This window comes from Pholcus phalangioides, unplaced genomic scaffold (genome assembly GCF_987345545.1).
Source record: "Pholcus phalangioides strain wild (caught in Gottingen) unplaced genomic scaffold, Ppha-v1.0 ptg000010l_1, whole genome shotgun sequence".
Classification (NCBI taxonomy): domain Eukaryota; kingdom Metazoa; phylum Arthropoda; class Arachnida; order Araneae; family Pholcidae; genus Pholcus; species Pholcus phalangioides.
In genome coordinates, this window is record NW_028301603.1 from 14,387,608 (window position 1) to 14,412,257 (window position 24,650).

General features: G+C 40.8%; 1 protein-coding gene across 9 annotated transcripts in view; it reads left to right on the forward strand.

Annotated features, from left to right (window-relative positions):
- LOC149080960 (tyrosine-protein phosphatase Lar-like) overlaps positions 1 to 24,650 on the forward strand; it is a 745,683-nt gene that overhangs the window by 689,723 nt on the left and 31,310 nt on the right. For 7 of the 9 annotated variants that reach the window (XM_089237674.1, XM_089237682.1, XM_089237677.1 and 4 more), the window contains 13 exons: positions 5,989 to 6,261; positions 6,362 to 6,649; positions 6,819 to 6,839; positions 8,703 to 8,803; positions 9,530 to 9,725; positions 13,339 to 13,437; positions 14,842 to 15,027; positions 17,087 to 17,392; positions 18,796 to 18,961; positions 21,215 to 21,360; positions 21,460 to 21,660; positions 22,610 to 22,702; positions 22,803 to 22,989. In XM_089237674.1, the coding sequence (XP_089093800.1) occupies positions 5,989 to 6,261; positions 6,362 to 6,649; positions 6,819 to 6,839; positions 8,703 to 8,803; positions 9,530 to 9,725; positions 13,339 to 13,437; positions 14,842 to 15,027; positions 17,087 to 17,392; positions 18,796 to 18,961; positions 21,215 to 21,360; positions 21,460 to 21,660; positions 22,610 to 22,702; positions 22,803 to 22,989 (2,263 nt within the window). The remainder of the gene's footprint in view (positions 1 to 5,988; positions 6,262 to 6,361; positions 6,650 to 6,818; positions 6,840 to 8,702; positions 8,804 to 9,529; positions 9,726 to 13,338; positions 13,438 to 14,841; positions 15,028 to 17,086; positions 17,393 to 18,795; positions 18,962 to 21,214; positions 21,361 to 21,459; positions 21,661 to 22,609; positions 22,703 to 22,802; positions 22,990 to 24,650) is intronic. The other 2 variants (XM_089237681.1, XM_089237683.1) reach the window with 2 other exon arrangements.

A 24,650-nucleotide genomic window follows, 5' to 3' on the forward strand; every position in this document is an offset into this window, starting at 1 on the left:
TTCTGCAGCTGGAAGGCCAGAAACTTGTACATGGAGGATGACTACATATGTGTGTCCCGTATTTTACGCGGTGCCAATTATCGCATGAATCCCGATTTCCTGTATTTTCATGAAGGAAATATGGTCAGCCTAGGTTAGGTGTTCTTAACCTATGGGTCACACAGGCTTCCAAGATGGGTCGTTCAACCCCACTAGCAGCCAGAGATTTTCGAGCTATAGGTTCATACACAAACCTGATTCACAGGGACTTTTGAGTTAAGTTGTAGAAATCCACTGACAACCAGGGTCTCTTGGACTAAGGATCACCAACTCAAACTTGATTCGCTGGGATTTCCGAGATGGGTCGTACAAAGCTATTTGCAGGCTCGGATTCTTGAACAGTATGGTTCGTGACCCAAAGCTGATTCGCAGTGTCTTCCTAGATGAGTCAGTCGTAGGAATCCTTTTACAGTCCTGTTATAAATTCACTTATTGCGCGTCACTGATTTCACGAATTTCAAAGAACAAACTGTCCCGTCAGGTCGCGAAGCCGATCTTGTTGATTTTGGGTCGCTTTTGAAAGAAGTTAAGAACCTCCAGGCTAAAATACTGTATATAGAATTAAGATCAATCTCAGTTTTAAATTAGGATAATTTCAAGCTATAATACGATTTCTCATAGCAATAAAGTCTCAAAAACTTACATAAAATCACCTAAATATATATACATTAATTATATGAATTAATATTTTTTCCTAAAACTTTTTTTTTACAAATTCAAATTTCGTAAATTTTTATCACATGATACATTGACATTTAAAAAAGTTACGGTCTACAGTAAATTTCCCTCCAGATTTTCGACTGAAAGAAATAATAACTCCGTCTTGAGAATTTTATAAATGGAAAAATAATTATATATATATGTATAAGCCTTTTACATTTAAGAGCTGTGTATTTTCAGTTAACATAATATTTCCCCCCCCCCTTGAAATTTCATTTTGAGAACGAGATTTTGGGAGAAACCTTAAAAATTTTTCCTTTTTTCGAATATTTATTTCTCTTGAGAATTTGCGCGATTTTTTCGAAAAACTTGACGTTATGCGGCAGCCGTATTATTTTGTAAGAAATATAGGAATCGTTTGTTTGCACAAATCTCTAATTATCTCGCTTTTCTATCATTTAAATTATCTCTTTTTTTTTTTTCATGGTTTTCTGTCGTTTTGAAGTTTTTCCCCCCAGTATGCTCTTTAAATTTTCCGTCATTTCCAAAATTCAAAATTCATACTTTATGAAAAGGACTTCATACTCATACTTGAACCGTCAAAATTCAATTGATGGTTCGCTTAAAACGACCCACGTATAACCCAAACTTCACTCACATTATCCAGAATTATTCCAATCTCTTCCAAAAAATAATAATCCTAATGATAATTCCATGTTTTTTAAAACAACCTTATATCCAAACACATTCCATAGTTATATTCATTTCATGCTTAACCTTAATTAGTTTCTAAATTAGTTCGTGTTGAGATGTTCAATTTTTTTTTCACTGTAATAATTTAATATATAATTTTCTTTAGAGAGTTTTCGAAACATCTTGTTCTCGGCAGTTAAAAATGCATTTTTTCCGGTTAAAAAACAAAAAAATAAATGTTCTTTTCCGTTTCATATTTCATTTAAAAATCCTTTTGTGTAAACTCTTGTATATGTAATGAAGGGTAAGTTTCCACTTCGAATGGGTTTCAATGTTTGCTCATAAAAACAATCAAAAACCCTTCAAGAAGTTTGCTTCCTTCATCCGAGTTTGTTTTAGTAATTATTATCTTCCATTTTTTTTTTCTTCTCCAAGCATATACATATCTTTATCTTCTCTCCTTTGCGTGTTTGCTGAAATTATGCTAATTTGTTATTCCCTTAAAAAAAATTTCCGCCCTCTTTTAACAAGCTTTTTGCATAGAAGTATAGTGCTTCGTGTGTATAAGAGTGTTTTACATTGATACACACACACACACACACACACACATTATTTGCTTTTAATCTATTTTCGAGGTTTGTGTTTCAGTTCGTCAAGGGCTTTATTTTTATCAATATTGAGTATTTCCCGGAAGAGATAGATCATTTTTCGGTTCTTAATTTTCATCCTCTGATATTGATTAGGTTGGAATAAGTCTATTTATACAATATTATTGACCCTGGGGCCTAAACAAGAGGATGCGATTGAAAATGACAAAGATATTGTTTGATATTGGATCAAAAACTAGTGGTAGTGGGAGGATTCGGCAATAGAGCTCGAGAGTTTGTTCCATTCAGCAATGGTATGAGGAAAGAAGCTGTATTTAAAGCGGTCAGTGGAAGCGGAAGTAGGTTTTATTTTAAGGGAATGGTCGAGTCCTTTCTAGAAATGTAGGATGGTTTGGCTAAGATACCAGAAGCATTTATATTGAATTGACTATGGGAAAATTTTATATAACAATGTTTATCGAGAAACTGTTATTATGGGCATCAGTTACCTCGTTGGGCATTTTGTCTGTTTTGGCGTTGTATTTGTATAAATGAGAAGAAGCGTAGAGAGAGAGGGAAGGGGATGAAGTTCGTTTATGAGTTCGGACACGGGAACGAAAGATGACCAGCAGTTGTGAGCGAATCGGGTGGATTGATTTTGGATCGATTCGAGTTTGCCTATATTACTGGAGGAGTAGGGGGTCCCAGATTCCAGCGGCGTAGGAAAGAATGGGGGAGATATAAGTTTGGTAACAGAGTAGTCTTATATCCCAAGTGGAGTGTATAAGGTTTGCGGCGGAGTGTAAAAGTTTGACGGGGATTCTTTTTTCGTTCGGCGGTGGAAGTTTATTGTATGATTATATCTATCTTGCTCTTTTTTGGGGGGGCCGTGGATGGATTAAGGCAGAGGTCGGCAAAGCATTGCCCGCGAAGCTTTTTTTTTTACAGTGGCCCGCAGATGAAAAGGCTCACGTAGTTACAGTATTTACAGAAATGCTGAAAAAAGAATACACTTACCATTCCAGTAAGAAAACAAGTTCCGTTGAACCGCGGAGAAAAAATGGCAACCTTTCGAGCTTTTTATGATCTTTGCAAAATATAAAAAATCGGAAAATACCGTATTATAAATGAATTTTGAAAAATACTACTACTACTTAACCATGCATACACCTCGTACACATCCCTCTATGGAATTTCTAACAAATTAGTACATTCCGGAATGTGCGTGTACGTTTCGTGAACCTATAGTGAACCGTGTCGTGAGAAATCAATTCAATTTCTAAAGTAATGCGGTAATTATAAGCTATAATTGAAACAGCAGACGCAGTAAGTGCAACCAACTTTTAATCAGTTTTCGGACACTTAAGCCCCCCCCCCCCCCCGCTTACAAGATATTGCAAGAAGTTTGGATGATCCCCATTGGACGAATCGGTAATAAATATGGTAACCTTGTCCTAACCTAACCGCACGTTAGAAAAAGGAAAAGAACGAGAAGGAAAAAAAAAAGAGTAGAAGAAAAATAAGGAAAAAAAACCAAATGAGGGAAATGAAAACATTTTAATAGGTAAGTATAATAAGCGCATTAAAACAGTAGATCTCCCTTTTCACTCTACCTGTTCTATTTCGCTCTTATCTGTATGTAGTAAAAGGATACATCACATGTAGGAAAAAAAATCACTAGTAGTATATAAATAAACGAAGGTAAAAAGATTAATTTTGTTTCATATTGTTACAACAAAGCTTCGCAATGATGAGAGAGGGAGGAAAAACAGTGAGAACTTCAATTTATTCCACTGGCGTTTGGACATATTATTACGTTCTTGATCGCAAAGTGGTTAATACCTAGACTTTTAGTTATTTTTCCTTTCACCCATCACACTTGTAAATGCTTTTTTAGTACCTATTTTAAGTATTTTTAAAAGAAAAAGGAAAGGGTAAAGTAAGGTTTAAGGTTTAAGTATTTTTAGGGTTTTCCCCCAGTCTATTTACCATTTTTAGTGCCTAAACTTCCGGGATCTACTCAATAAACATACTAATTATCAAAAATGATTTCCACTGATTAAAATATGTAAAACTTCTTGAGAAAAAAAAAAATTTAAATCCTATCTCTTCTTATCTCTCTCTCTCTCTCTCTCTCTCTCCTTTTTATCTCATCAATTTCAAAAAATTCTTCCGATGTGCTTATCAGTATGATTGGAAATTTTTTTTCATATGAAAAAATGAAAAGGAAATATGAATGCATAAAAATTTTATTTTCCAGTGCAAAAAAAAAAAAAGCCGCTTTTTTTCCGGGATACGTATAAATGTAGAGAGATAGTGAGAGAGAGGATTGAGAGGATGAGGAAACCGCCCTCCATGATTCAATTGAAGAAAAAGGAGGGCCGGGAGATCGTCTTTTATTGCCTGTCCGGGATGTATCGGTTTTATTGGTTGAATGTTTCTGTGATATATCTGTGTTGTCTATTTTTTTTTCCTGTTTTCTTTATTATTTTCCTGTTTTAAGTCTTTGTGCCGGAGAAGGAAAAAAAAATTGTCAATTTTCGGGAAAATAAGAAAGTTCTAGGAACAAGCTTCCAAATCATATTTTCCAGGGCAGATGCTCATCGCGTTTTACAATTCAAGTGTACGAAACGAAAATTGATCCAAATTTTTTATCCTTTTTTCTTTCTTTCTTTTCCTGGAGAAATTTCTCGAAGGAAAACGAAAGTGATTTTTATTTCTTTTTTGTATTCTTTTGCTTATCTTAAAAATTTTGTTGTTTCGCTTATGTAATCCAAATGCAGGGTGTCCCTGTAAGTGCTAATGCGGCCTTTATTTCATCAACCGTCCGTCGTAGAGGTATGGTTTCCATTTGAAAAATGCTTAGAATTTGATCAGAATTCACCCTGCAGTTTTGAGATTAAGAATATTTTCCCAAAATATAAAAAAATCTAAATTTTTAAACGCCCCCCCCCGACCTCTAACTTAAGCTCCACATCACTTAAGTGACCCTCAGCGCATTTATAAATCATTTAAGTGACCTGCGGTGCAGTTCCACATCACTGAAGTGGTCCGCTGCACATTCCCAGATCACTTAAGTGCATGGCTTCAATATCCTGGAGCAGTGCCTGTAGGCTGGGATCTTCTGCGGGCCCTCTGTCAGACTTTTCACGGGCCCTTTTATAGTTAATTTATAGCGTGGAAAAGCAAAAAATGATGAGAATTGTCGCGGACCCCCGGGCTACAGCCTTGTCAGCCCCGCCCTTGTGGGGCCATACTTAGAATCTTTAGCCATTACTCAGAATCTTGGCAAGAAGATTGTTGCTTCCTATCGGAGTTTGGCGTATTTTCATAAAACGGATGATTATGTTATTTTTCAAGTTTGATGGTTTTCGTACTTAGAAGGAAATGATCATTCAGAAGTCAGAATGAATTCGTTGCTCCTTTGCATCCATATATCCATACTCTTATAAATCTGATTCAGGCAGATTTAGTTATACAGTTGAACTTCGATTTAGCGTCAACCCCGTTTAGCACCAGAAATTTTCAGTTGGCAATTCTTCTATGCATAAGGGTTCAATCATGATAAGATATGGCGCCGAACTCGCCATTGCGCCAGAATTCTGTGAAAATGAATGTGTGGTGTTTAATTATATAAAAAAAGGATTCAGCTGTACATTTATATTCAGCTAAGCTGCCTTTTAAGCAGCGATTCCCAAACATTTCCCACGTTCGTGACACCTTTTCAAAACTGATTTCAGTGCTTCAGATATCTCGTGGCAACCTGTTGCAGTTTTCTCTGTGCACCCCAAAAATGTGACTCGTCAAACCGGTGTAAAATTGAAAATTCCGCTTTGAATATAATTTTATAGTTCGAAATACCCCCACTCTGATCGATGTCCAAGCGTTGTAAAGCACCACGACTTAATGACATGTTATTGCTGTATCCATTTTTTGTTCTCTCTGTCGAATTGATATCTGTGCCTATGCTTTGATGATGAAGTACGAATGTCTTGTCATTATGTTCCAGTCCGACGCGTCCCACCCTACTTCTCGATCCCACCGGAAGAGTTATACGAGGTGATGCCAGGTTCGAATCTGAACATCACGTGTGTTGCGGTTGGTTCCCCGATGCCTTATGTCAAGTGGAAGAAAGGTCTACACGACATAACACCAGAGCACAATATTCCGATCGGCAAGAATGTTCTGATACTGACTAACATCAAGGAATCGGCCAACTACACGTGTGTTGCACATTCAAAGCTCGGTGACATCGAGGCAATTGCACAAGTCGTTGTACAAGGTATGTTCGGTTTTTTTTGTTTCCTGCAAAGTTCTAGATGCATCACATCACGAATCGTGTAACGAAACAATGATGTCGTTTCTTCTCCTCTCTTTAACAGCTTTGCCGAGATCTCCATCGAAAGTCCAGATATCGGACGTCACTGCGACGTCCGTGAGAATTTCTTGGTCGTACGACGTCGGTGCCGAGAACATTATCTACTACGTGGTTCGTTACAAGCCCAAGCAAGCCGACCAGGAGTACAGCGAGCTGAGCGGCATCAACACCATGTTCTACACTGTCCGGGACCTGGCGCCGTACACCGAGTACGAGTTCTACGTGATAGCCGTCAACGCCATCGGGCGGGGCAGCCAGAGCCTACCCGCTGTCGTGACCACTGGCGAAACAGGTATCGAATAGTCAGTCTTTCTTTTTGACATGCGGGACGTTCAACGCACGCCAAAAACAAACGTTTCTAGCATGTTTTCGCATTTGTGTTACATTATTGTGATTTATTATGACGTATGCTTGGGTCTTATTATTGATAACTTTTTGATTTTAATCTTTGCTTGCATCAGTGGAATCTGCTGGCAACGGAAGTGAGTATGACGTCACATTAGCTAGTAGAATATGATTAGATTTGCATGCTTACCTCGACTTACGAAAGTGAGAATCCCTATCTCCATACGCCTCTTATATGTCGACTTTACCTTCACACCTGGGGTTCTTAACTTTTTGTGTTCCACGAACCCATTCTGCTAATAAGACTCGCGGACCTCATTTGCAAAATAATATTAGTACATTTAGCAACGTAAAAATAATGAGTTTATATTTTTCTCCCCAAGCTCCCGGACACCCTAAAATCTCTCCAAGAACCCCTGCTTAGGGCAACAAAAGGCAAGGTCCACTCCCATTCAGTCCTTGTCGTGGACAAAGGAAACATTAGCAAGCCCCCCAACTAGGGTTGAAGACCTTTGGTTACTTAGTCCGTGGACTGGTGATCCTCGCACCCATCATTTGTCTCGGCCAGGACCGTAACTAATGGTGGGAGAGGTGAGTCTTGTGCCCCAGGCGTTGGACAAGAGAGGGTGCCGAATTCACCCTTCAATCGACTCTTCTACATCAATTACGCAATACGAGCGTGCTCTTTATAGAAAGTTATATCAGAGTGTAATCATTACACTTCTAGAACATGGGTGCGCCAACTTTCCAGCTTACGGACTGTTCTGTCCAGGATTTAGTACTTTTTTTTTGCGTATGGCCCCCCTCCACGGATATGGCCTAAGAAGGAGACCTCAAATGTAGATTAGGCCTCGTGATAATCAGATCTGGATGCAATTTTTGAGAGTTTTTATGTAAATTGTTCGGGGGTCGAGAGCTCAAAAAATTACTAACAAGGAAAGGATGCCAAAAGTTGTTGAAAATAATTATGAAGTCTCACCCAAAAACACATAAAAACCAAGAAAAAAATTAACGGTGGAGTGCAATTATTAAAGCCGCCAAAAAAATTATCAAAAATGACGGCTACTCATCGCCTCTCGTGCTTCTTGGCGATATCTGTAAGAAATTTCTTTTCAATTTCTTTACACACTCTACCTCTCATTTTTCCCCTTTTTGTCTCATCCTTTTCTTTCTCTTTCTTATTCTTTGCCATACCTGATCGTGTGTTGTTTGAATATGGTCACGCTAGGGTTGCGGGATTCATTCTTGGCTCCTGTTGGCGTTAAAAATTTTAATATGTATATACAGATTTTTTTTGTGAGTGACCCGTAATACTTCCGTCGGACATTTTAATAAACTCGTGTGCAAAATTAAGAGAATTTGCACATTGTGTCTATTTTAAACATCGTGTTGGGGACGGCCACACACCCCTTCATGTGTTTGACAAAGAGTTTAACTGCTAGGAAGAGGTGTAGAGAGATCTTAGAACACTATGTCCGACTTTTTTGGGGCGCAGTTGACCCTCGGTTACTGTTCATGAACGATTATCTGGAAAGTAAGAATATTCGGCGTATGGGATTGGCCAGCCAGATTTCCTGAGCGAAACCCCCACACAACATGTCCGGGACGCTCTTGGGAGGGCAATTGCATCTCGCCATCCCCCTTTTTCCCCCCCCCCCGAGAACCATCCCGGAGCTGAAAACTGCGTTGCTTCAGGAGTGGGGCCGAGTGTTCAGTATGCCGTCGGGCTATGCGACCTGTCTGACTGTGTGAGAGAGGACAGTACCTCATATAAGAGCTTATGATGCTCTGTTAAAACTACCCTGGCCAAAGATTATTCTTGTAAATCTTAATTAAACTGCACAGGAACTTATCACATCCCATTACACGGCCTATATCGTATTTCATATTTTAATGGAATATTTCATAATTGCTTTGTGGTCCAGATAAAATTCTCAAAAGTGCAATTTTTTTCTCTCTTCTTTTTAAGCTCCCTTATTGTTTTTTTCTCTTTCCTTTAGAACCAGGCAGTGCTCCCAGGAACATACAAGCTACGCCACTGAGTTCCAGCACTGTAGTCATCCAATGGGATCCGCCGAAAGAACCGAATGGACAAGTTACGGTGAGAATTGGGATAACTGCATATTTCCTTTTAGTATTGTTTTTGTTTTTTCAAAATAATTTTACTTACCATCATTCCCATTCCAAACAGTGGTGTTCTAGCTTCGTCGTTGAATAATGTCATTATTCATCAACACGGTATCCTTCGATGTCGAAGGTCATTGTTGAAAAATTACGTTTCAAAAATGAACACTGTTGTTGACGATGATATTTGTTGCCAAAAAACAATATTTTTCGTCCCTCACTCACTATCATCACCGCAAAGTGGTTTTCATGAATGTTGTCACTGTCACTCGACTACATTGTCCCTTTTTAGAGGTTATTGTTAGTCACCAACATTGTTTCTTTTTAGTGATCATTGTCGCTCAAATGTTGTTGTTGAAATATTGTTTTGTTTCGAACGTCATTGTCGAGTTTCGAAAGTCATTGTCAATCGACAATATTGTTGAATATCTAAAGTCATTGTCAATCGACAGTATTGTTGAATATCTAAAGTCATTGTCGACCGGCAATATTGTTTGCCGAAATCCTCAACAATGATACGAAGAAGAATATGATGCCTGAGCAAGAATATATTGATGGCAATGACATTTAAAAACCACGCTCCGGAATCGGAATGACAGTAAATAACAATAAATGCTTCTTTTCAAACGACTTCAACAGTTAATTTGTCTCGCTAATCATTGTTAAAAACAAGTTCCTGCAAACTCTCTCTTTTCACCAACAGGGCTACAAAGTCTACTACACCACCGATCTCAGCCTCCCGATACAAGCTTGGAGCACCCAGACAGTAGACAACAACCAACTGACAACGATCAGCGATCTGACGCCTCTCGCAGTCTACACGATCCGGATCCAGGCTTTCACCAGTCGTGGACCTGGACCGCTATCGATACCGGTCCAGATGAAGACGCAACCCGGAGGTCTGTTGATTTTAATCTTTTTTTTTTTTTACTATAAGGGGGGTGAAGATTGTTGAAGTTCAAAATCGAATTATCGCCGAAATTCGTAACCATCTATTCTACAAACATTGGATTTCAGGGATGTATTGCAAACAAAAAGCTAAATTTCTCCTGAATATGATGGTTTATGAACCAACCGATAGGGGGGTTTATTGTCAGCTTTTTCGCGAAATCTGATGGAATGGACAAGTTTACATGGTGAATTTGATGGAATGGTAGCTGAAGGATGTTCATTATAGATTTCGGCGGCAATTCGATTTTGCACTTCGCCAATCTTTTAGTGCTTGTAACTCACCATTAAATCGACGAAAAGATTCTCGCCGTATATAATTTTTTTTTTTTTTCAGTTCTTTCCAAATTAGTGCTTGGTCTGCTTGTTGGTCTTTCAGGAAATTCACAAATTTGGGTGTTTTTTGTTTTTTTTTGGGTGGGGGGGGGGGGGGGTTCCAAACGATACATTTCCCTTCTGTCCACTATAACTCGGGAACTGTTGGAGCAGGGGGTTCTTAACCTTTTTCAGCCGTGGCCCAAAATCAACAATAAGATCAGTTTTGCTAACCCATGGGACTTTTGTTTTTTGAAATTATTGGAATCAGTAATAATGCAATAAAAGTGCATTTATAACAGGATAAAAAGTGGATTTGCACGAACCATCTCGTAAGAGCTCTTGAACACGTTAAGATGGTGGGCGGTGTTGACAATATAATTCGCTCTACAGCAGGGTTTTTCTAGGAGCAGGTTTTCTGTGCTGCGTGTGTAACGTGAATCGTCCAGCATTACACGCCGTTCACTCACCAATAAGAAAAGCTTTACGACTGTTCTCCTACACAGCGCAATAAGTCTCATTCCAGCGCTTTACGTCGGGCGTGATTGGCCGACTGATGCGTTGTGTACCGCTCGTTTTTCAGATGCTCTCTTCACTCTTGTTGCGTCTTCTTTCCCTTCAAACCGGAGCATGCAGACGACCGAATAGCTGATGCCAGGACCACATACTATACAGCCACCACGATAGGAAAACCGAAACGCATAGCGTGATTGTGTAACACGTTTCTGTCGACGCGAAATGGTCCTTGCGCAAAAAACCTTGCTTCTAGGAAAACCCGGCTTAAGGCGGCTGTTTCGTCGCCTCATGACTGGATTCGAAAGACCCGGAAAATTCAGGGAAAGGTGTCCAGGACATAAAAGGGAAAAAAACAAAAGCTTATCCCGAAATGAAATCACGGATTTCCCCAAAGTAAAACAAAAACAAAAAAAGTTATCAGTTGATCATCTGAAGTTTTCAATTTTCAATCATAGATATATGTGTGTGTGTGTATGTGTATATATATGATGGGTATAGGAGACCCAAAGGAGAGTTGTGCGTGACAACAGCAGCAATAGGGACAAGAGGCACTCGCTACTCGATATCAATAGATATCCGTGGAAAATGTTACCGGCTGAGAGAACAGGAACGAATTTTCGAGAAAGAAAAGGACACAACATAGTAGTTGAAAGGAAGCCCACACAGGATTAGATCAGCTCTTTTTTTTTCACTCAGGATCAGACAAAAAAATGTAAAAAAAAAAAACAAAAAGAAAGCTTCAGGAAGCTGATGTTAAAGTCAGAGCACGGAAATGATTCAATCCGTGTGCTGAGGGGCGAAAAAAAATCATCAATATGGACGGTTGTGATTCACATTCCTCCGCGAATAGTTGTTTTTTTTCGACTCTCAGAAAATTCCTTTTCTTTTTGCTTTCTTATATAGAGTTGGCAATCTTCTTCTTTTCATGAAGACACATAAGACATTTTATTGCAATATTTTTTTCCTATATACGAGGTGAATTTCACCTAATTCGCCAAATGAAATGGGGGTCTATGACGAGTCCATGTAGAGCAGTGGTTCTCAACCTTTGGAAGACCGCGGCCCGGTAGGATTGTTTTTTCTGAGTAGAAAGCCAGGTCATAAACATGACTAATGGAAAACGAACGGCGATGAATCACTCACGGCCCGATTTGACTCTTCTCGCGGCCCGGTGGTTGAGAAACACTGATGTAGAGCAGCGGTTCCCAACTTAAGCGAGACTGATAGATGGCTTTTTCTCTGCCCAAGATATCAAGGAAACAATTATTTTCCGGATATTATGCTGAGGTAAACTCGGAAAGAAAAGTCATCATGTCTTCCCCCTGGACTCGAACCCAGGCCCTCTTGCATACCGGGCAAGCATGCTACCTGATGCATGATGACTTTTCTTTCCGAGTTCACCTCAGCATAATATCCGGAAAATAACTTTTTCCTTGATATCTTGGGCTGAGAAAAAGCCATCTATCTATCTCTCTAAACCGTCCCACCCGGGGCCATTTCCTGAAGTTAAGAGAGGCTACTAATGTCTCTACTTCAGCGCCTCACGCCACAGTGCGTGAAATAAGGAAGGCAGGGTCGTGTCTCCAGTAGTGTAGATGGTAGCATGATTGCCCGGTATGCAAGACGGCCTGGGTTCGAGTCCCGGCGGAGACGTGATGACTTTTCTTTCCGAGTTCACCTCAGCATAATATCAAGAAAATAACTGTTTCCTGAAGCGAGATTGTTTAAAGGGGAGATCGGCTCGCATTCGCTCCTCGAAGTTGGGTTTAGGAAACACTAATACAGAGAATGAAATTCTATAGCAACTCTTCTTCCTATCTCTGGCCCAGGGGTTCTTAGCCTGTAGGTGGCATAGGCTTCCGAAACGAGTCGTTAAAATCCACTGACAGCCAAGAGCTCTTAAGCTATGGGTTCCGACCCTAATTCGATTCACGGGGGTCTTCCGAGAAGGATTAAACAAATCCAATTTACAGTCCTGTTGTAAATTTGCTGATTGACTCACTGCTTTCACTAATTTTGAAGAACGAGCTGTCCCACGGGACACAAAGCTGATCTTGTTGTTTGTTGTAATCCTGTCTAGGGTTGTGTCTGAAAAGGGTTGAGAACCCCTGCCCCCATAACCGTTTCCAAGTCATAGAGAGTAGAAGGGGGGGGGGGAAGTATGTCAAAGCAAGATTTGACATATTCCAAGTCTTCCATTCCATGTCTGAGCACATGTTTGGAAAACGCAGAATAAAAAAAAATTCCTTCGCGGTGACACTCTTTTCACCAAGATATCGACAATAATCGGAATTTTTGTTGAGATTGGGTATACCCAATGTCCCGTCTTTGTGATATCCCAATTTAACCGTATTTTTCTCATAACGTAGTTTCATATCTAAAATTTCTTTGGAAACGTCAACCTCGGTTGTAACGACACTTCGAACGACGAAATGTGAGTAAGTCGTTGTAACCGAGTTTATTTTTATCTCGCTGGGGGAAGCTTCGAAATACGGTTTTGAATTTTTATGGCTTCTCCTTGATCGTGTTTTTCCCGTAGTCCTTGTAATCCCGTCCCGTTCATACCATTAACGTTGTTTGTCCCGTTTTTAACTTTTGGTTCTCGTTATTATTGATTACTTTCGTTTTCACTCTGTTTCTAACATGAAAGTATATTACATGAGACTGGTAATGCATTATATAATAACAAGGGATAAGCATCCAATTATGAGTAATGCATTTCCATTGTTTCAGTGCCTAGTCAGCCGACGAACTTACGTGCCACGGCCACATCAGCCACGACTGTCTTGCTGACGTGGAGCCGCCCGTCCCACACTGGAGAAAGCGTTATTGGTAAATATTTGTTTTTTTTTTCTTTGTTGTTGTTGTTTTTTTTTGCCATTTGTTTCCCAATACTGCCACTCCCCCGACTTGCGGACAAGTTCCGTTACGTAATAGTAAAATGCGTGTGTTCCATATAGCAGTGTGATTCTTCCGGTGATGTGCTGTGGGATTTTAGGGTGTCACTGTACCGGTCAGGCTCGTCGTTGGCAGGCACGGATTTAGGAAGACTAGTAATAGTGGAAATATACGGGACTTCTCATAAATAGTTCGAAAATTCATTTTTTGATGCGATTTGCGTAAAACATTTTCTCAATAGAGGGAATTTTTTTTTTTTACATGAAAAAATTATTTCAGAATTCCGTAGATAGAGGGCGCTGCGCAAAAGCAAATCGTAGAAACCTGGACCTTTCTTCAATCTCTTCTCTGCCCGAAACGTTCATGAAGCCGGTCGTCCAGTGCTACCAAATTTTGGGCTTCCGTGCTCACGCGGGTAAGAAGGGAGAGATACTCGTCTGCAAGGAGAGAGACACCCACCGAAGGAGGAAAAAAGAAAAACGGAGCGATGGTGTGGAAAAAGTAAACTGTCATACTGCGCATGCGCAGGTAATACAAGACGCTTGTATTCCCAACCTGAGCGGAACCATCGCGATTACCTCGCTCGTCCACTGATGTCGCTCGCTCGAGATCGTTTGCCGGTGGATGACGTTATCTTACTTTCTGTGCAATGGGATCAGTCTTGTGAATACGGGCGACTGGTTTACCACTTCAATTCGCTGCCATTGAACGACCGGCCATTAGCTTCAGCCGGCGATTCGTGGCTGAGGTTGAAGCAACTTCACCAATAGTGCTTTGTCCAGTAGAATGGAAATCTTATGTTGACGCCAGGAACGGTAAAATTCAGAAATAAACTGTTAACCGTGTGTTTCTCCTGAGCTAAACCCCCATAGAAAATGTCCGGGACACTCTTGGGAGGACAATTGCATCTCGCCATCCCCCCTCCGAGAACAATCCCGGAGCTGAAAACTGCGTAGCTGCAGGAGTGGGGCCGATTGCCTCTGGGGCTTCTCAACTGCCTCGTGTCTAGTATGCCATCGCACTGTGCGACCTGTCTAACTGTGTGGGAGATAACCATACCCCATATTAGACTCATTTTCGGTTCGATCTCGCAACGTGGAATTTGAACATTCCTGCACTGATGAGCTTCACTGATAATCATTCGTGTGTACTATGATTGTGTAAGGTATACTCGCGCTTCCTCTGCTATAACTGTGTATTCGTACCAAAGTTCATTAAAATCTGTCCATTAGTTTTTCATAAATTCAACATAATGTGCTCATTCTCTTAATGTTTCATACGAGTGTATGTGTGTGAAAGATGATATAAACACACTTTTTCTTTTTCATGAATCCTCAGGTTACGAACTCTATTGGAACGATACTTACACTCGGCATGACTATCACCGTGAACTGCCGGACATCGAGACTTACACGCTTGGCGAGTTGTATCCGGATACGCAGTATTTCATATGGTTGGCGGCCAAATCAAAACTCGGTGAAGGAGCTTCGACGCTCCCTCTTGCTGTGCGTACTGAGCAGTTTGGTATGTTGAAAAATATGTATACATATGCATTCTCCACATACAGCTGATTGGCTGAAGCATATCTCAAAATACATAAATAGCCAATTTTCCCATTGGTCCTTCATTTTTACCGGTTTTCAACATTTTCGCTGATTTCCATTCCTCTGAAATTTTTTTGGCAGTTATTCATTGCACAGAAGCTTTGGCCAATTTCCACATTGAAAAATATTTAGCCAAGTTTTATAAAATTCGCCGATTTCTCCAATTTATTTTCTTCGTTGAAAAATTTTCATCCTAGTGAACAGAAATTCCTGTCAATTTTACCTGCAAAATTTTTATAAGTAGAAGTGAAAGTGTATGAATTGTTATCCCTCTGAACAAATATTTTTGTCACTTTCCTTGCTCGACCGAGATTTTTGCCAATTGGGCAGATATTCTTGCCAATTTCTTTACGTTCAATAAAAATTATAGCCAATTATCAACACACAAAAAAAAAATCATTTCCGTCGATTTTGTCAGTAAATTTATGATCAGTTCAACAGAAATCTCTTCGAATTTCATCGCATTGAACAAAGAATTTCTACCTGTTTCCTCATTGATCAGAAATTTCGGTGTATTTTGACAGAATTTTATGATCAATTACTATGACAACCTTGGAGCGAAATCTTCGCCAGTTCCAGCTTTGAATAGGATCCTCTGCTAACCCCGTAGCTGGCGAGCACCACGATGCTCTTTGAAGCATCCAGAGTGCTCGAATGCTCGTGTCCGATTTCGTGCTCACCATTCCTATTAAACACCTTGTACAAATTGCATTCAAGGATTGAAATCAATCTTTATTTCATTCATCCGTATGTCGCATTTACCTTAGGAAAAGGGGTGCTCTTCTTTTGATTATGGGTACAAGCAGTGCTCGTGACTAGAAAAAGGTTGAAGATCTCTGCTCTACATCAACAGAAAATGCTAGTCAATTTCTGCATTGAGCAAAGCTTTCTGCCACTGCTCAAATCGACGGAATGTTTTGTCGATTTTGACATTGAACTAAAATTTCCTCACAATGAAACAAAAAATTTCCGTATTGAAAAATAAAAGTTACTCCGATTTCTGCATTAACAGAAATTTTCTTCAATTACCACATTGACAGAAATTTACACACTGAGAGAATATTTCACAAATTTCCGCATTTAAATGGAAAAAAAAAGAAATTTCAATTCCCACATTGAAGCAAATTTTGACTGATTTTCCTAACATTTCAAAATTTCGCCGATTCCGTTTCTTTGAACGGAAATTTTTTCAAAACTTATCATACGGAATCCCTGCGTTCCGTCAATGGAATAGAAGAGCGACCTAATTTTATCACATTGAACGCCAAACATTCGCCAATACCGTTGATGTGAAAGTTGGCGCAATTTTCGGTTCCAACATTTCAAACAAACAATTCTGAACAACGTCGTCCCGAATTTTCCTTTTTTCTTTATTATCCTCAGTTTTCTTTATTTTAAGATTTTATTTTGTTTTACCTTATGAAACCTACATTATGAAATTTGATAATTTGTTTTTCTTCAAAATTTATTCACTTTATACACTTTGAGTTCGTTCACCTTGGATATTAGGTTTTGTAACAATAAATTCAATATTTTTTTTCGATCATTGTAATAATCGTAATTTGATTAAACTATTCTTAGATTAAACTCTTCTTAATTAGATTTCATCTTTTCACCATTACCTATATAGAAGCATTGTTGAACTTTAAATAGCGTAGGAAATAGTAGCAATAATCGCAAATAGAGATCAAGAAAAATCAAAATAAAAAAAAATAATAATTTCAGAATTTTAGTGAAAATTCTCATATTTAATGAGAGAAATAAATTTCGGATTTAATGAGAGGAAATTTTTCAGATTTAATGATAGGAAAATTTATTATTGCTTTTATTTTGTTTATCGTTTATTATTTTGTTTCGTTATTTCAAGTTTGTTTTCCTTTTTTGTTCTGTTTATGTTTTCTTTCGTTTATTATTTTTTTGTTTACCTCATTTTGTTTATTCCCCCGACGTTTCGTCGCAATTTTCTGCTTGATGCACAGCGCCTAGCGCTCCACCGCAAGCAGTAAAGGCCGAGGCAGCGAGTTCGACCTCTTTGTACATAAGCTGGAAGCCGCCACCAGAGGACAAGCGTAACGGTGAGATAACGCATTATGTCATTAGGTGTTCCAAGAGCGACGGCCCGTCATCGGCCGATCCTAAGGACGTCCGAGTTGACGCCGACGTGAACGAGTACCTCTTGGAGTCTCTGGACGTTTGGACCGAGCACAGGATATCCGTCTCGGCTGGCACGGTCGCGGGGAACGGGCCGTTCTCGCGACCCCTGATCGTCAGGACTGATGAAGGAGGTCAGTCTCTTACGTCAATATCCAACGCGTTTCAATTCGTTCCAGTTTGTTGATTTCACTTTACGATTATTGAAGAAGAGTTGCGTGAATAAAATTTTCTGTTGCCAATTCATTTTTTTGCAGGAAGCAGTGCCGTCTTAACGCATGGTCCGGGGTGGGGGGGCTGAGTACAGAAGTGGGAGGGAATCTTGTGATAATGAGATCTGGTTGCAATTTTCAAGAGCAAATATGTGATTGTTAGGGGTATTTCTAGCCTGGTAAGGTAAGGGCCTCAGAAAAATCCTTTTGCCAGGGGTCGATGCTCTTAAGACGGCCCTGCCAGGAAAATGACACTTTTGTGAAACTTTGAGGTGTAAAAACATCTGCAAACATTCTTAAAAACAAAAATAGATACTCCTCCATGACTCCTCATGAGGGTGAGGGCTGATGAGACCCTCAAATGTAGGTCCGGCAGATTTCTTGCTACTAGATCGCTCATGCTTCTCGTAAATATTCCTCCGAGGAACCTCTAGCGGGTTCCAGCACCTCCTAGAGATTGGTGGAGTCCGCATGCTGAATGTCAGAAAAAAATTAATTATTGTCGTGGGAAAGTCGGTACAATATTCCCAGTGACCTGGAAAGTCGTCAGTGCAATGTTCCCAGCGACCTGGAAAGTCAGTGAAATTAGAAATTATTAGATGAATGGAAAATTGTCAGGGAAAGTCAGAGTAGAAAGTTAAGGAAATGAAAAATGATTTGGTAATTTATGAAATATTAGGTCAGGGAAAATGCAAATGAATGTTTGATGAATGTCGGGGGGGAAATCATGAGTGAGGGGGAAAAAACTGAAATTCGGAAGAGGTTTCGATTTTCAGATGGATTTCTCCCTTCAGGATTTTTATTCAGGAAAAGCAGAGATTTTGCGGGGAGCCATGTATTAAATTAAGTGCGCGTTCAAATTATCGTATGATGACGTGTCAATTTTCTTGGGGATTAAATAAATTGTCCAGAGATTTACGCGAATTTTTATCCATTATCGCACGGATGGAAATTCTGGAACATTCTCCGCGTAATGAAAATCGACACGTGGTAATTCCCGTCTAGGCGAATATCTCGCTAATACGTCATCGATCTCTGTCCGACACCAGACTTTCGTTAGCCATATTCATGGGTGGACGACGTCTCTTCGGACGAGATAACACCTCCGGTTATTAGTAATTTATGTGGTTATCCAAAAAAATGGGAAATTATCGTCTTGATGTCATTAGCATATTAAGAAATCTGCCCGCACAAGCCCGTTCTTTTTTCATTAGTTTGTTCGGAAGGTACCTGGCGACGGGATGGAAAATTTTGATAGCTGTTGTGAATATTTGATACAACAATTATTGATTATTGTTGTTATTACTCTTTTGTTTCTTTCCTAGTTCCCGGTGAGCCTCGTGACGTCAGCGTCGTGACCATAAACAGCACCACGATCCGTGTCCAGTGGAAACCTCCTGCGAACCGGGATCGCAATGGCGTCATCAGGGGATATCAGATTCACGTTCAGGAGATGAACAGCGAGGGCGATCTCGTCAACGAACCCATCAGGTTAATACTTGAACTATTTTAAGTATCTGTAGTACAGCCATTTCCCCGATTTACGAACAGGGTTCCGTTCCGAGCATCGTACGGAAGTTGGAATCACGCCAATCGGCGAGAATTCACCGGTTTCGTGAATTTTTTATCACCGGCATATACTACATAAATGTCCTTCGCAAGGAATTCAAAATTGTTTTAGCCCCCAGTGTTTCTCAAAAGCCACTTCTAGGGGCGTCGCGGTGAGCTGGAGATATTTGTTTGTGTGCATATTCGTGCTTTGGAGAGGGGTTTGGTATAAATGAAACTACCTACTGAACTATTCTGGGGAGCTGCAGATGAGTCATGAATTGGGCAAGGGAACCGCGGGTGACAACCACAGTTTGAGAACCATCGTTTTAGCCTATGAAGGCCCGCCAAAGATCTTAGACCCTTATTGCTTCACATCCAGATGCTATGTTGTGTTGAATGGCAGGCGCATACTCGAACACAGCGCAGCGAATTGCCAGCCAACCTATAAAATTATCAATTATTCTATTATATATTTTAAGTTACACCCGAGGACCCTTCTTTTTATCTCGTTTCATTTAAGGGGTTCCCACATCCAACAGCAGGCTTCCTTTTCACTAATTGAATGGATTTCTGTCATGAGACATGGCCCATGGTCCCTACGGCCTAAAACTATATGACCCATGCACCTCCAGGTTGAGAAGCATCGGTACTCTTGGTACGTAAATCGATTTCACAGTATAAAGCCCTGAAAACACACAACCCTAGAAAAAGGATGGGAAGAACAAAAGAGAAGTCTGATTAAAACATTTTTGCTGAATGTCGCCAAGGTTGATCTGGGATTGAACTAGATCGTCTATTATTTTTTGTTCGCAACTCGAAAATTTGTAAATGAGGGAATATCTGTACCTTTATGTCGATTGTACTTTTAACCTTATAGTCCTCCAAGAACGAAAGTAGACTAAGATACGTCGCATCGCTTGACATCGTATCCTTCGAATTAGAAAATTTTTCGAAGAGGGGGCCGCAACTCTAATCAAAGGGTTCGGGGGAGTAGGGCGTAATTATTTATGAAATTTTTGTTCACTGTAAATCAACTAAAGAAATTAATTCAATAAATGAGGGTCAATAAATTAATCCTGGATGAGGAGATGGCCGCGAAAAGAAAATTCGGTCTATAAGAGGAGTGGGCATGGACCTATAGGGGTTAAGAAACATTGCTATGAATTTGTGTTTTAGTGCCATACCTGGACTACTTGTATATTGGAAACACGATGGAAATGGTCTTGGCGACGAATAACACCTCCATTTGGCGCTGAAACAGCTTACTTTTGACCCCAGTAGCATATTCACATCCTTTTCATTGATACGAGTAAGGAGGAAATTTGGAATCCTGTGATTGGTCAAACTGAAAATAGGAAGTGGCCGTTGGCGGAGTTCTTGGCGAGGGCAGAATGGCGATTTTGGCCCCCGTCTGGGTATAGTTCTTTTATTTGAAAACAACGTAATGCGTGCCTTCGTCACGCGTTGCGACCGATCGTGGAAAGCTAAATTTCTTCCCTATTCCTATCAATATGAGGCTTTTTAATATGTTCCCCGGAGTGATCCTCGAACAAAATACCTAGTATAGGCCACTTCTCGTAGTGCATTCTAGTTAAAACAAATGTTCCACTATGTTGCCCTTTTTTTTAAGAAAAGGTTACACTCGTGTCCAGCCTGGCACAATACGTTCGAAGCTTGGTCATGGATGAGAAATGTCGTCACTCCACCATTGGCAATGATCGTCAAATGCTGGAGGCAGGGAAGGTATTGTAAGGCTGGTCGAAGAGTACTATCAGGACCTTCCAGCCCCACCCCAAATCAAAGGAGCAACCTTTCTTCCCGTTCTTCGAAACCGCCTGGCCACACATTTGTCGAAGAACGCCAACAGTCACAAAGCACGTTGGCGTATAAATTGATCTGGAAGCAAACATTCGCCGAGGAACATTAGGCCAGTGTGTAGCTAGCCTATGCCGCTAGTGCTTCATTACAGCAGGTTTGGAGGCAAACATCGGAAGCAAATATTTGCGAATGAGTATTGGGCCAGGCTGGACACGAGTATGGGCTCCCAGCTTTAGGTTAATTTCTACAAGGCCAATTCATCTTTAACAACGTCCTCGGCAAATTCCTGCTTTCTGTGTACTGTATTCATTACTGCTTTAATGATATGTGTTGAATTTTCTGAATATCTTGTAATTGTATTGCCTAAAAAAATAGGTACGACGTAGCAGAAGAAGACGCCGAGGAATACAATGCGACCAGCCTGCAGCCCGGTACAGAATACTCCGTGCAAGTGGCTGCTGTCACGAGGAGAGGTGACGGTGCCCGGAGCAGAGCGCAGACTGTCAAAACTCTCGGAGGAGGTAAATTTCGATTTCCGATCATAAACAGAAATCGACACTCACTTGTCAATGGAAGAACCTCTGAAATATTCATTGTTTGTTACACTTTTTTTCTTTCAGTTCCAACGCGTCCGTCGATGAGCGTCCATCTGATGCAAGAGGAACCCCAACTGATAGTTCAAGTTCAATGGTCTCGTCCGGCTCATATCTACGGCCAGCTTCTCAGCTACAGGCTGAGGTACGGCAGGAAAAACAACGACCAGCCGATGGAAGAGACGGAAATCAATCCTCTTGATTCGCACACTACTGTCAAAGGATTAGGTGAGTCAAGACAGTAAATACCTCCCCATCCCCCCCCCTCTCCGAATTCTCCAAATAAAAGATGTTATTCTGCTTTACCACAAGAAACTGAGGGCCTCAATTTTTAAAGGCAACTTTAAGGATAGATATTCCTCAGTCAACAGTTAGGTCGGTGGGTATGCCCATTAAAAACAAAACACAAGAATGTGAGTATTGTATTGTGCCCCCCCCCCTCGCAAAACTTTGTCACTCGTGGCTCTTTTGCCAAATTGGTGGGTCATATGCGGCTCCGCCAGAATAGTATAGTAGATATTTTCCACAATTATAAAAGAACCATTTCGAAAGTACACAAATGACTCCACCAGCTTTGTCGCGACACCACTAACAAAGGTTTGTGACGACCCTAAGAGCCGCGACACGCACTTCGTCGAGAAAAGTAGACGAGGAGCAGACCTGGCCTGGCCATAGCAGAGGGTTCAAGAGAGCCACTAAGGCGTGAAGAGTAGACGAGGTGCAGGACCTGGCTACAGTAGAGGGCTCACTGGACCCACCAGGCCGAGAGGGGAGATGTGACCCGCCATCTGGGATGGCCACAGTGACACAAAATACTCACCCGAGCCACCAAGCCAAGGAGAATAGACGTGGGTCCAGGTCCTGGCCTGGCCGTAGTAAACAACAAAGGGTGCACTAGAGCTAGCAAAGCCATAGATGCAAATTTTGAATACTGTGGATTTTTTTCTATATGTAACTTTTTAAATTTTTAACTACTTCTTTTTCCCATGTGTTTTATTGTCATGCTCATGCATCATATTTATATGTATATGCATATTAAAGCACCCGCACCGCCCAGCTCCTCATCCGGGGCAAGTGGCTAAAACTGACAACTGTCGATAGAGCCTGGGCGGTGTGTGCGGTACGAAATGTAATGTCCCGGCAATAACATCGCATTAATTTTATTTCATTCGCACAGATCGTGGTGCCAAATACGAATTCCGTCTGTCGGGCAGGAACTCTCTCGGCTGGGGTCAAGAACACGTCATCGATCTCGATACGCCAGAAGGAGGTTCGTACTGGTCCAAAAAATACTGATTGAGATTGGTACAGATATTATAGAAAGCGTGTTTTTAAATTTTATTATTTCATTTCCTCTCTTTTGCGTACAGTGCCAACGGCTCCACCACAGAACCTCAGCCACAAGGTCCAAAGTCCGACTACAATCGCGGTCAGTTGGGACCCGCCACTGGACAAATACCGAAACGGTAACGTCACTCACTATGGCCTGCAATTCCACAAGGCATCCGAACACGTAAATACCGAGCGTACCATCAACGTGACTCGGAAGGTTTTCAGGTACCCCTTTTCTTCTATTATAATTTCTTCTATATAAGTTGTATATATTGTAACTTACCAATAATATTTGGTAAATTTCTAGTAATTTCGGAATTTTTTTTAGAGCTAATGAGGGTGATGAGAGAAAGAAACTTTATGTCGAAGATTTCGATTTCTTAATTAACTGCCCTGTGCTACTAAATAAAATACTCTTCGGATGCCCAGGGTCGTCTTATGAGCATTATAGTCCCTCAAATGAAATTATTTTTAAGCCCCCCCCCCCCAGCTATAAATACCTGTTTGCCAGTTTATACGAGTCTTTCGAAAATCGTATTCAGATGCTTCCTTTCTCTCTCTTGGTCACACTCTTTTGGTAACTCACTGACCTGATTCCCTCAACCTCTAGGTCACTCTTTTAGTCATTCACATGTTTGCATACAGTTTGGTCATTCAAGTGCTTGCACGCGCTCTAGGCCACTTGTTTGGCCGCTCATCAACCTAGCCCCTCTCTTTCTAGGTCACTTACCGACCTAGTCAGTCCCTTTTTAGTTCACTCTTTTGGCCTGTCACCGACCTGCTCCCCCTCTTTCTAGTTTACTCTTTGGCTACTCACCGACCTGGTCCCACGCTTTTTAGATGGCTTTGTTACTCACTGACCTGGTCTTTCACTCTGTAGATCTCTTTTAGTCTTCACATGTTTGCATACTGTTCTGGTCACTCGCGTTTGCAAACTCTATGATTCACTCGTTTGGTCACTGACTTACTTGGTCCCCCGCTCAGTGCCGTTTTTAACGCATGGGCCCACCCGGGCACGGCTCGGTCTCAAATGCAGAGGGGGACCTCATGAAAATGAAATCTAGTTAAAATTTTCGAGAGTAAGCATTCAAATTGGAACGTTCGAAATTTTTAGCCAGGGAGGGCCTCGGAAAAATCCCTTTGCCCGAGGCCCATGAATCATGGGTGTACGCAGAAGTACCTTTGGAGATAGCACAAAAGGTTTGGAGGGGCAAAAAAAATTTTCTTCCCGAGAAATTTCGAATAATCACCCTTCAAAAGCATTTAAATTAGCAGAAATCGGTTACTATAACATATAAAGGGTATTTTTATTTCAATATTTCTGTTTTTTCATCGAAATATTAATTTGGTTGGCTTGGGGGAATTCCCTGAACATCCCTCTTCCTGCTTACGCCTCTAACCATGATGCTCTTAGGACGGCCCTGCCTAGATTTCTAGGCAGACGCGTATTTATAAGCTAGAAATGTTGTCGCCTTGTTCCCATTCAACCAATTTTCTTGACCATTTATTCTTGAAATTTGCCGGCCCCTCTGACCTGGCTGCCCAAGACCGTCATTTCAACTTTTTCCGGGGGGGGGGGGCAAAGAGCATGTACTAACTAAAGGTACGCTTTTATATATTTGTGTATATATATATACATTCGTAGTGTATTTTCAAAAGCCAGGGGGGGCAACGGCTCCCCTGCCCCCTTAAATGACGGGCCTGTGGCTGCCCTTGGCAGTAGCCCGCTAAACACCCCCCCCCCTGTAAATAAGCTTCTGAATGATATTATTGGGCCGTTCTCAGACGGGCCCATGCGTTTAGAACGCACTGCCGACGATAAATTCCCAATGTATTTCGCTTTGTGAATACTTCCTTTACTCACACCTGTATTCGTTTTTTGCTGA